Below are 12,588 nucleotides of genomic sequence, written 5' to 3' on the forward strand. Positions count from 1 at the left end.
TTCCTCAACAAACATTGACATGTAATACTTACTGGTTATACATATACATATAGGACTTGAATTTTCACTTGCATTTCACACACCAAGATTTTATACAGCAAAAAAACTTCTGGTTTGCCTAAACTGAGATCTGTTAACGTCTCATAGACTTCTTGTATTTTACACCCCAGGATTTTTTTACAGTTACAAAAACTTCAGGTTTGCCTAGACTAAGATCTGTTAATGTCTCAGAGATTCCTTTCAGTTGGTTTCAACCGAGGAAAGCCAAGAAACTGAAAAACCTCGTATTCTGTTTTGAATTTCAAACTTGCAGTAGCTCTGACGCCCTGCACAATATTAAGGCAATGCCCTCCTCAGTCAAAACATATAATTCAAGCAAAGCTGGATAACAAGAGAAAAAACATCATAAAGCATTATATTACCCGACTGCCTCCGGAACTTTTTGTTGCAGGAAAGAGTCCTTTATCATCAAGCCGGAACCCCTTTGACTCGGCTATTAACCTAAGCCTGCACCCATACTTTCATATGAGAAAGTGAACTCCCAAGACATCATTTAAGTTTTCCCTCTCTCATTGTATGGTTAAAGTATCTAATAATTGACATCCCTTGGTGCATGTAGCCCCACACACACACACGAATAATATTCATTGTTGCTAATCCATGCCTTGAAGACAAACCAAATATTACATGCATTAATTTCATAATATCACACAGATATCCAGACTCTTTGTATATAAGAGGGAACATACAATACAACATGTTCGAATAGACAGTTAGGTGTTAAATAAGCAGTCAATGTACCTCCTGTTTAGTACATCATTCCCTGTCCACTGTATTAACCCAAATGCATATATGTCTTTGGGGTATACCTAAAAGTAAAAGAAAAATAACAGAGATCACTTTCTAGTAGCATTGAATTTATTAAAATATTCAAAGAACATTAAAACAAATGCTGAAAATTAGCTCCTAACTAATGGTATACAAACTGAAGTCGCAATTGCATATAAACTAACAAGAGGAAAAGATGATAAAAATGAATTCAGATGCAGTATACTTCAGGCCTTCAAACAATCTCTTTTCCTACCTAACCTCTAAACACTCATGTCTCCCAGAGTCCCAGGTGGATGATGATGAACAAAGGCATGTGACCATCAGTTTTCACCCCCCCACAAAAAAAAATGACTTACAAATGTAGATCATTTATGAAGAATTTTGAATATAGTACAAACCTCAAATAAAGAAGTATTATTCAAGAAATGGATGTGCTGTTTTCAGTATTCTTCCTTGATGAATGATGACAATGTTCTAAAAGAATTAGGGAGTATCTATAAGTATGAACTAAAACTATATAAGATTTAAAGTTAATTGCAAAACGCATCCCGTTAGTTTGGTCCAACTGCACTTTATTATCTAAACTTTAGATAATTGCAGAGTGCACCCCTTAACATATTTTAGCGCCACATGTTGAACCCTTTTGGCCCATTTTGACCTATCACTATGTTAAATTAAAAGGGTAAAACAGACTTAAGAACCCGTAACATTACATTTTAGTTAATTCTTAAGTCTATTTCACCCTCTTAAATTCCACATTGATCGGTTAAAATAGACAAAAATTGGCCAGAAGGGTTCAAGGTGCATCGCCAAAACATGTTAAAAGATGCACTCTGCAATTATCTAACCTTTAAGTAATAAAATGCAATTTACCCGAACTAAAAGGATGCATTTTGCAATTAACTCAAGAATTAAATACCTTTAAATCAATGCGATGGCGTAACTCTCCCCCAGGATACGTGCAAAGACCAAAGTAGGTGTCAACTCCTGAGTCAGTACCCTGTAAATTGAGAAAGAAAAACTTGTAAGAGGGTAACTGATAATTAGTTTAACTTCAATAGCACATTACAGTCTACAGAGCAAGCTATGAAACATATTATGGTATAAATTATAGAGGTCAGATACCAGGAAAGTCAATAATGATTAAATGTTTATATAAAAGACCCATGAGAATCACAGACAATATTGAATATATGTATTTTGCTATTCTGATGGATGATATGTTGTCCTATTATACTCAAAAGATAATTTAGCAAGTTATTGACTGTTGGTGAATGGTGTTTTCTTGATCACGAAAGCATTTTAGGATAAAATTCTTGTAAGTTGTCCTAGTTGCCCATAAATTGTTTATCTGCACAACTCTTCAAGCTAAGCATTATGTCCAATAACTAAAAATACATGAAGAGAACTGAAAAAGTACCTCCTCGCTGTGAATACCAACAAGTAAATCCTCTTTCAGAAAATTCAGATCTTTCAGATGCTTTATGTATTTTGATAGAAAACCTATATGACTGGAAGAAAAATGAAGCTCACTGGTCAATTTACTGCAAAAGAAGCTTCAGAGAGCATGAACTTCTGAACTTATGTGCAGAATCCAAGCAGATATGGGATTGACTTTCTGTTTTTCTGCAGAAAGGGAAGAGAACCATAGTAAGTGTAGATATTAGAATACCTTTTCCCATCAGGATGAGTAATTATTATGTCCATATCTCCGCAAGAAGCCTTTCCGCGTCTATATGATCCTGCACATAAAATCACCACCTGCACGGGATTCAATTATAAGAGGTGAAGGATGTTCCTCAGTATGCACATCAGTGTCTATAAGCAAGCTAGACACTTCCCTTTTACAAAAACTGTATGAAGATTATATATATTTTCAGGCTTTAAGTGGACCTTTGATGGAAAATAAAAATAAAATAAAAAAGTCAAATTACATAGTTGTGTGCCCCAGTGCAGGATCTCGTCGTGGGGCAATCAATCAACCTAAATATTTGTAATTTCCATTGCTGATGTTCTTCACATTGAATAACCTATCTTTGCAGCAACTATTAAGGTTGTCGTATGCAAGGCCTAAGACACACACACACACACAATTCTACTCATAAGCAAGGCCTCTTATAGGATATATACTGAAGAGGAATACATGCATTCCCTACAAAATCGAATCCCCTCGTAAAATATTATATCAGGCCAAATAGAACTCCTTAAAAAACATTCAGGGATATGAAATACAATTATTTTCATTTGGAAGCAATCACGCCATTATTCCTGTTTCTTCATATGATTGTGTCCAAAACATATAACAAATCAAATCTATTATTATATTTGGCTTTGGTACTAAAGGACTACAACAGCCAAGCTAGATTTTTCGAAGTCGTAAAACATTAGTGAAGTAGTAATAGTTCATACCCCGGGTAAAACATTCTCTCCAGCTTTCTGTAAGAGAAGCTCCATCTCTTGAACCTATAAAAACAAGCATTTATCATGCCAAGTTAGTTAACAAGCATTAAGAATGCCATGACACTATTTAGTCAAGTTAAAATGCATCAGACCTCGTGACGTGGGATTCTTGTTCTGATATCATCGAAATATTTTAACCCTACCCTCTGTGCATTTGTTAATGTAGACTCATTTTTCAGATCATCTAAAGTTCGACAACCCTTTTCATACAGTTTTAAAGCAGTGGCTGGACCAATACCCCATACTTCCCCAAACAAACTAATCGTACGCACCTGAAAGATAGAACACCAATTTCATCTAAATTAGTTGCAAACTGTAACAGTCCTGCAACATCTAAAGGCCATTCAACATAGTTGCAAACTTTATCCAGCAGTCGTCACAAATTTATAATCGAGGAAAATAATAGGAAGAGAGATTTTAAAATAAGAATGAGGGGAAAGCAAGTGCATGAAAATATGCACTTTCCAACAACCTAGTCTTAGTATCATCAACCAATGTTATATAAAAATCAATTATTGGCATATACGAGTGATGTCACATGACACATAGTCATACATAGACAAAAAAATCTAAACATTTCCGATGGTACTACATCATAGTAATATTGTAATTAGAGAAATTTTCATTCACCTTTTCATCAGTTTCGAAATGCTCCAACTTGGATAGCTTACCAGTAGTCACTATTTCCTGGATCTGGATACAAAGATGGCATAAATGTCACACTGTATTCGATAACATATTCCAATATTACATTGACATAGATTTTCTGATACAGTGTGTTTTCCTACTTACAATAAATATCTAACGTGTGAATACATTATCTGTTATTTGATCAACTTTTTCCTGGCATTAATGTGAGCACACATAAATTGAAAGTTCCAATACAGGCTCCTCGAGTCCTTGGAGATTAGAGACCGCGACATATATAAAGCAAATAGTTATCTTGCAACAGCATTAACCTCTTGTACGCTACCCAGTTCTGTTCACTTTCTCCAGCATTCTGTTTTTCTTCCCTGCTCTAAGTTCCTTCTCCTAATTTGATTGTGCATGAACATGTCATGCAGAACTAGTTCGTCTATTTTCTTCGGTCTTCCCCTTTTCCCCCTTTCCCAAATTGTCGACTCTCTCATTATTTCCAATTGACTATGCTCTCTTCTTTACACAGCCACAGATACTCTCTTGACATAAAACATCAAAAATTCTTCGATTTTGTGCTCCTGAACCATTCCAATTTTCAAGTGTATGTATTTGTGTTTTGGTATAAAATATAGAGTAGTAAAGTTATATGGAGTACACAAAATATTGGAGTATTGGAGTACAAAGTTGGATAAAATGTAATCTATTCATCTAAATTTCAATTTTTTTTGTTCAATAATATTCGTAAACATTTAATAACCTGCACATTATGTTCTACAACATAAACATTGTAATCGAAAGGTAGAATAATGACTTTTATAAATTACAGGACTCTATGTTCTGCAATATAACTAATAAGCAGAACAATAATGTTAATACTTGTTAAAGTTGAAAGATATTAACGATTGATAGACAATTATGTGCAAGACAACTTATAAATGATAGATTGGATATAAATTTGCATAATCAAATATATTATTTATGATTAAACTAAAAAATTAAGACTTGTACTCCATTACTCCAATATTTTGTGTACTCCATAGAACTTAACTCTATATATTTGGGTTACTCACTACAACTAATATGTAGTTGTCGGTATGCATGTATCGCTTTCTACTAGGAATATTGGGAAGGGGAGAAATTAGTGACTGTCAGCAGGCAGGCTCTTGCATGCTTGGACTGTGCCAAGTTATACACTTTGACAATCACATGGCAAGATGAGCAAATATAACCATCAATTTTTATTTTAATGCAGTGTCCAAATCTGAATCTATAAGGTATAATAACATCTAAGGCAAAAAAAATGATTTCACAAGTGATCAATGTTATATTGTAATTAGAAGTAACTCCTCCCAGACTTTAAAGATTGGAGAACCAATGAAGTTAAGTTAGGTCAAAAGAAAATTTGTTGAAAAACCTGTCACTCACATGGTCCTGCATTGATTTTCCTATGGCAGGCAAGTGCTTCACCTGCTCCATGCTTTCTATTTTGAACGGCAACTTTTCAATAACTGGAATAGCTTTATAGTAGCTGAAGGACCTCCGATCATCACCCATGGCTGTTGAAAACAGTTGCATGTCACCAGAAACTTAAGACGGAGTTCCAAATAAAAGTTTCTAAGTGGGAAGATACCTCTATATATGTTGATAAGTTTTCCAAATATCCCAGTAATATTCTTGTTCAGATCAGGAGGATTATATACCAGTGATGATTCTGATGAACCTGCCTGGATATATATTTAATATACAAATCAAGACTAATTATAAAGTATAAATGCATACATTACTGATCCCCAAAAGCATATATAGCCGATACCCAAAAGTGCGTGTGTGCGTGCATGTTTGCGTATGTGTGTATATTTATTGAAATATATATTACAATAGATGGGTAAAAACCCAAATCCATGAGAACCACACTCCTTTACCTTTTTAAATCAGAACATTGCAAAATAGATAATTTTGAACATGAAGCAGGAAAAAGAAGAAGAAAAACAAGGTAAGTAGTTATGGGGTAGACAAGATAGTCCAGAATCTGCAAAAACTAACCAAAAAAAGTTGATCAATCTTACATTCTTATCGTCAACATCAGACGAGTCTGGACTGTGAGTTTCTTCTGCACTGATATAGTGAGATAAGTCATCAGATTTGCTGCTGCTGTTGGATGCCTCAGATACCGTATTTTGTATTATCTTCTCCTTTTCTTCTGCAGAAGTGTTTTTCAAGTCCTCTGAAGAGGTACTTACCTTTTCGGTGCGGAGCTTCTCATTGTGGATAGAATCAGCTGCACTAGCTGATTTAGGGAAAGATTCACCAGCTACCGGGCCAGACTTTTCCCTCACAGTACATCTGGACAATTTTTCTTCTTTATCTATTGGTAAAATGTAAGAATCCTCAGATGCTTTTTCACCTAACACCAAGCTGTCCTCTAACCACTGATAACGGAGAATGAGCTGCAAGAGAGCATTGAATTATTTTTTGAGACAATGAGACCTAGCAAAACACCCATATAATAATGCGTACAACACTGAATAGAGCACTTCAAATGAATGGTAAAGCAAGTACCCTTGTGTACACAAAAATAAAACATATAAGAGTAAACAAGTCAAAAGACATTCACGAGAGCAACATCTTATGTATCATGATGTATTCTTTCAGTATTAATCAGATTATTAAATAACGTTTAAATTACATAACATCACTGTATAGAAGAAGACTTCATCACTCAAAATTTGCATGCCTCGCCTGCTCAATAATGATATGCAAATCTTCCAAAAAGAAATTCTTTTATTTTATAGTCCAGGGAAGTAGGCAACAATGATTTATGTGTGTACGTAAAACAATAAAAGTTATTTAGGCTCATAATTCATGAATACAACTAGAAGGAATACAGTATGAAGCATGCTTCGTTTTTCCTTTACTATATTTCGTTTCACAACCTATCGTGGCCCTAATTTTTGCTTCGAAGTTGTTCTTAGGCTAGTACTTCGAATAATAATGTACGCGTTATCAAAACTATCTTAGCTTTTGCATATATTCTGTTTAAGTTCCTTACTACGTGATTTTTCTAATAAGAACGAAGAGAAACAGAAAACATTCAATTGAACAAAAAACCGACTCCTTTGAAGCGGGAGACTTGTAGACGGCCAAGTTTTTGAAGGAGCGAATCGAGGTCATTAGCGAAAACATGAGTGATTTTTGTTGAGAATTTATCATCCACATTTGCTCCCATTTGATACAATTTTTTCTTCCATACCTACAACCACCTCATAAAAACATGAGTAAACAAGTCAATATCAAAGCATTGTCTCGTACGACAAGAAATTACATCTCGAAAACTAAAAAATGAGTTATAAGTATAAGAAGGGGAAATAGAAAGAGAACCTGTAGTCTGAGTTTAGAGACGCCATTTTCTATTAAGAAGACAAACATCCCGGCGAATATTCCGGCAGGATCGCGCGGCGGAGATTGATTTCTCTTGCGTTGCCGATGCATCTTTGGCGCCATTTTTCCTTAACTGCTCTAGTTCTGTATCAATTTGTTTTGTAGAGTCGGTCAGTTCCCTTTTTCAGTCTCGTAACTATTAGGGCTATGTTTGGGTGAAATCAATTTCTTTTTTTTTTTAATAATGATTTATGATATGAATAGTACTATAAATAAGCCTACTTTTCAACTAGGATTTAAAAAATACTATTTATCAACAGTTCTTTAATGATTTTCGAAGTTTGACTTTTAAAGAAATAACAGTAAAAATTAATTTTTATTTATTAAATTAAAGAATACGATAAAAGAAATTTGTTTCAGAAAAATAAACGAGTCATGTTATATATTTGAATGACTTTTAACCTTACAACTTACCCCATTAATTCTCACACCCTTTGGCTTTTCATTTTACACCCTTTGTCTTTTCATGCTACTTGTAACCTACAAACTCTAGCCCTATATAAACCATTGTAAGATATGTGATTTTGATATGAAATGAAAATCTTCTCTATTCTCTTAGTCATTTTGTTCTTGTAATGCTCTCTATATAATATATTCTATATTAGTTTGTAACACGTTATCAGCACGATAGTGTAAATAGGTATTGGAAATCCAAGAAGTGGAAGGATTCTACGAAAATCTTGTTATTTCGCTTTGCCCATCAAGTAAGTACACTTCTTGTAGTTTACTTTGTTTTGCTTGCAAATAGTATGATCTTTATGTGCTTATTATGTGTTTGAGTCTTATAAATTTCGTATTTGGTTCATTGTTCATCGGAATACATTGATCTTATATTCGTTGCAAAGGTCTTTTGATCCTCTACAATTTTTCTTCTTCGCATATTTCTATAATATGCTCGTAAGTATGTCAAAATCTGCATTTTGTGTAATCTGATTGTATGATTCAAGTTGATATGCTGTCACTTCTAAAATTCATAGTAAATTGAATATTTTTCCAAATATCATGAGCAATACCATTCTGGAAACCTCTTTTCGATATCTACTTTTTGTCTTTACACTCCATTTCGATCTTCTGTGATTTCGATGTCTTAAATATCAAAATACTATCATAATCAGAAGCTGATTTTGCATCTGCAGTCCACAAATATTCGTTTTCTGAATTCGTTACTTGTTCGTTTTTAACGAGCTTTACCATTCTGAAAAGATCTCGGAATATTCTACGTTTTTCGTGTTTTATACTTTTCCAGATGAAATCGTCTTCATAGAGTAAATTGACATTCTTTGAAACTGATCTGATTTGATTTTATCATAGAATTATGACTTATCATAGAGTAAATTGCTATTCTTTGATTTATGATATTGGATTAATATGTTTTGAGGTTATTCTTGATATTATTCTTAATTTGGGAGATTTAAGATATTTGAGCATGTGATTTTTGAGTATGTGTTTTTGGTATTTATCACAAATAGGATGTTTGGTTAATTAGTATAGACCTATTTGTGATATACATAATAAATTTATTAAAATCTTACCTTGATGTTTACTCTCTAGATAATTTGTTTTAGTATTTGAAATATCAAATCTTATAAAACTTGAGTTCAATGTACTTTATGTCACCCGAAAAAAAAAGAAAAAATATTACTTGACATAAATTTTGGATGTGGAAATCCATCTAAGTGCCATGAGCCTTGGTGACACAACAAATGAGGAAAATAAGGCCTCTGAGTAAGATAAAGCAAAGGCTATGATTTTTTTGAAAAGATCCACACTCTTTGGATGGATCTGAAAGAAAAATATGACAACACAAAAAAAAAAACGGAAGTGATACTTCCCGAGGCTCGCTATGATTGGCATCACTTGCACTTGCAAGACTATAAAAGTGAGAGCAAGTATAACTTTGCAATGTTTAAAATTAGATCTCCACTAAAGTTGTGTGGCGAGAATATCACTGATAAAGATATGTTGGAGAAAACAAACTCCACATTCCCCGTCAATAACATTCTCTTTCATCAACAATATCGTGAACGTGGATTCACAAAATATTCTGAGCTTATTTTAAGTATTGCTCCTTGATGAACAAAACCATGAACCCGATTGGTTCAACACCATTCCCTGAAGTGAATGTTGTGTCTATTCATGACTGTAAAAAAATAATAATAATAATAAGATCTTTTGACGTGGTCATGGACATGCCCGTGATTGTGGTTTTGGGCATGGTCGAGGTCATGATTACCACAGTTTCTCCATTTTTTAATAAAATTAAAAAAAAAATGCTCACCTCTAGAATTGGAGGAAAAATGAGGAGAAACCAAAGAAAAATGTGATGCCCTAAAGGATCACATCAGAATTAGTGATTTCTTTGAAAATGTGAATGTGGAGATGACCGAATTTGATGGTGGCGATAATTAAATCATATATTTAAAAGCCTTGCTTTGCTTATTGAATATAAAAATATTTCCATTCGAACTCTGAAATGATTGCTTGAATATATATTATGAAATCTCCTTCTGTTTAAATTATTTCAAATATTTTATTTTCTAAAATATTTATATATTTTTCTTTTGAAGAAATATGGCCGGTAGCCTTTCATTATGTGACATGAAAGATGAAGAATCTTTTTGTTTGGCGGATAGTGCAACAACACATACAATTTTGAAAAATAAAGCATATTTTTCGCATCTAACATTAGCCAAAGCTAATGTTAATACAATATCGGGTGCATCAGATATAATTGAAGGCTCCGGAAGAGCAAGTATAATGCTACCTAATGGTGCATGTTTATTGATTGAAAATGCAATGTTTTCCCCCCGATCAAAAAGAAATCTTTTGAGCTTTAAAGATATACGCCACAATGGCTATCATATTGAGACAACAAATGAACGTGATAATGAATATTTATGTATCACAACTATAGTCTCAGGGAGAAAACATGTGATAGAAAAACTCCCATCATATAATTCTGGATTATATTATACTTTCATAAATTCAGTTGAGTCACATATGACTATTAATAAAAGTTCTGTTGACCCGAGAAATTTTATTATATGGCATGATCGTTTAGGCCATCCGGGTTCAACAATGATGCGAAGAATTATTGAAAATTCAAATGGACATCCGCTCAAAAATAAAATTGTTCCATTGTCCAAAGATTTTTCATGTGTTGCTTGTATTCAAGGAAAATTGATAACAAAACCATCTCCTGTGAAAGTTGCCATTGAATGCCCAAAATTTTTGGAGCGAATTCAAGGAGATATATGTGGACCAATTACCCCATCTAGTGGGCCATTTCAGTACTTTATGGTACTCATTGATGCATCAACAGGATGGTCACACGTTAGTTTATTGTCCACTCGTAATGTTGCTTTTGCACGACTCCTTGCTCAGATAATTCGATTACGAGCACAATTTCCTGATTATAATATAAAGAAAATACGATTGGACAATGCAGGAGAATTTACATCCCAATCTTTTAAAGATTATTGTATGTCTATTGGGATTGAAGTGGAGCATTCTGTTGCCCACACACACACTCAAAATGGTCTTGCCGAGTCTTTCATTAAAAGGCTACAACTAATTGCGAGACCATTACTTATGAGAACAAATTTACCAACTACTGCCTGGGGACATGCAATATTACATGCGGCTTCTTTAGTTCGGTTAAGACCGACTTCTTATCATAAATATTCCCCACTGCAACTGGTAAATGGTCAAGAACCAAATATCTCTCACTTGAAAATTTTTGGGTGTGCTGTTTATGTTCCAATATCCCCTCCCCAACGAACAAAAATGGGACCCCAAAGAAGATTAGGGGTATATATTGGATTTGATTCTCCCTCAATTATTAAATATTTGGAGCCCAAGACTGGTGATTTATTCACGGCAAGATTTGCCGATTGTCAATTTGATGAGACAGTTTTTCCTGCATTAGGGGGAGATAAGACAAAATTTGAAAAAGAAAAGCAAAAAATTTTGTGGAATGCAGCATCCCTGTCTCATTATGATCCTCGTACAAATCAATGTGAACTTGAAGTTCAAAAGATTATCCACCTACAATAGTCGCAAATAGATTGCCTGATGCATTTACTGATGTCAAAAATGTGACAAAGTCACATATACCAGCTGTTAATGTTCCTTGTAAGATTAAACTTCCTGAAGAAGATAATAAAATCATGCTAGCAAATGAGTCTAAAGCACGCCAGAAGCGTGGTAGACCTATTGGATCCAAGGATAAAACTCCAAGAAAAACAAGGAGACTTGATAATAAAGCTGGAACATCAAATGACATCGTAGAATTGATGATCACTGAAGAGACGTCTTCCAAAGATGATCAAACACCTGAAATTGTTGACAATGAAGAGATCTCGATAAATTATGTCATTTCAGGAAAGAGGTGGAATAGAAAAGAAATTGTCATGGATGATATATTTGCATATGCAGCTGCACTTGACATTTCTGAGGAAATCGAGGATCATGAACCTAGATCGATCTATGAATGTAAAAGAAGAAATGATTGGCCAAAATGGAAAGAAGCTATTGAAGCTGAACTGAAATCACTTGAAAAACGCCAAGTTTTTGGACCTATTGTCCAAACACCTGCAGGTATAAAACCCGTCGGATATAGATGGGTATTTGTGCGTAAAAGAAATGAGAAAAATGAAATTGTGAGATACAAGGCACGCCTTGTTGCTCAAGGTTTCTCACAAAGACCGGGAATCGATTACGAAGAAACTTATTCCCCGGTAATGGATGCAACAACATTCAGATTTTTAATAAGTTTATCAATTCTAGAAGGGCTCCGAATGAATTTAATGGATGTTGTAACTGCCTACTTGTATGGATCACTCGATAGTGACATTTACATGAAAATCCCTGATGGGTTAAAAATTCCTGAAGCATATAGTTCAAGACCCCGAGAGATTTACTCAATTAAATTACAGAGATCATTATACGGATTGAAACAGTCGGGTCGTATGTGGTACAATCGTCTCAGTGAATATCTTTTGAAAGATGGATATACCAATAATGTAATATGTCCATGTGTTTTTATTAAAAGGATAAAATTGGGGTTTACTATCATTGCAGTATATGTTGATGATTTAAATATCATTGGAACCCCAGATGAACTTAATGAGACGATTGAATATTTGAAAAAAGAGTTTGAAATGAAGGACTTGGGTAAAACAAAACTCTGCCTTGGTTTTCAAGTTGAACATTTATCTA

At 34.0% G+C, this 12,588-nt stretch overlaps 1 protein-coding gene across 2 annotated transcripts; it reads right to left on the reverse strand.

The window, feature by feature from the left end:
- LOC108206537 (DNA polymerase lambda) lies at positions 1-7,514 on the reverse strand. Of its 2 annotated transcripts, XM_064087849.1 has the most exons (14): positions 7,309-7,514; positions 7,043-7,180; positions 5,997-6,377; positions 5,561-5,654; positions 5,356-5,486; positions 3,922-3,984; positions 3,384-3,563; positions 3,241-3,294; positions 2,504-2,592; positions 2,252-2,342; positions 1,751-1,831; positions 802-869; positions 423-507; positions 1-326 (listed from the first exon to the last, which is right to left on the reverse strand). In XM_064087849.1, the coding sequence occupies exons 1-14, from the start codon at positions 7,429-7,431 to the stop codon at positions 228-230; spliced, it is 1,677 nt and encodes a 558-aa protein (XP_063943919.1). In that variant the 5' UTR covers positions 7,432-7,514; the 3' UTR covers positions 1-227. The 2 variants fall into 2 exon arrangements, with proteins under 2 accessions (XP_063943919.1, XP_063943920.1); XM_064087850.1 differs by lacking the exon at positions 3,384-3,563.
- Positions 7,515-12,588: the final 5,074 nt, after the last annotated feature.

Source organism: Daucus carota, chromosome 2 (assembly GCF_001625215.2).
Source record: "Daucus carota subsp. sativus chromosome 2, DH1 v3.0, whole genome shotgun sequence".
Classification (NCBI taxonomy): Eukaryota; Viridiplantae; Streptophyta; class Magnoliopsida; order Apiales; family Apiaceae; genus Daucus; species Daucus carota.

Coding starts and splice junctions, on each gene's coding strand:
- LOC108206537 (XM_064087849.1), bottom strand. CDS start 7,431: ATGGCGCCAAAGATGCATCGGCAACGCAAGAGAAATCAATCTCCGCCG. Junction 1,832..2,251: donor TTGGTATTCACAGCGAGGAG/GTACTTTTTCAG, acceptor CTCAATTTACAG/GGTACTGACTCAGGAGTTGA. Junction 327..422: donor AAAGTTCCGGAGGCAGTCGG/GTAATATAATGC, acceptor AATATTGTGCAG/GGCGTCAGAGCTACTGCAAG.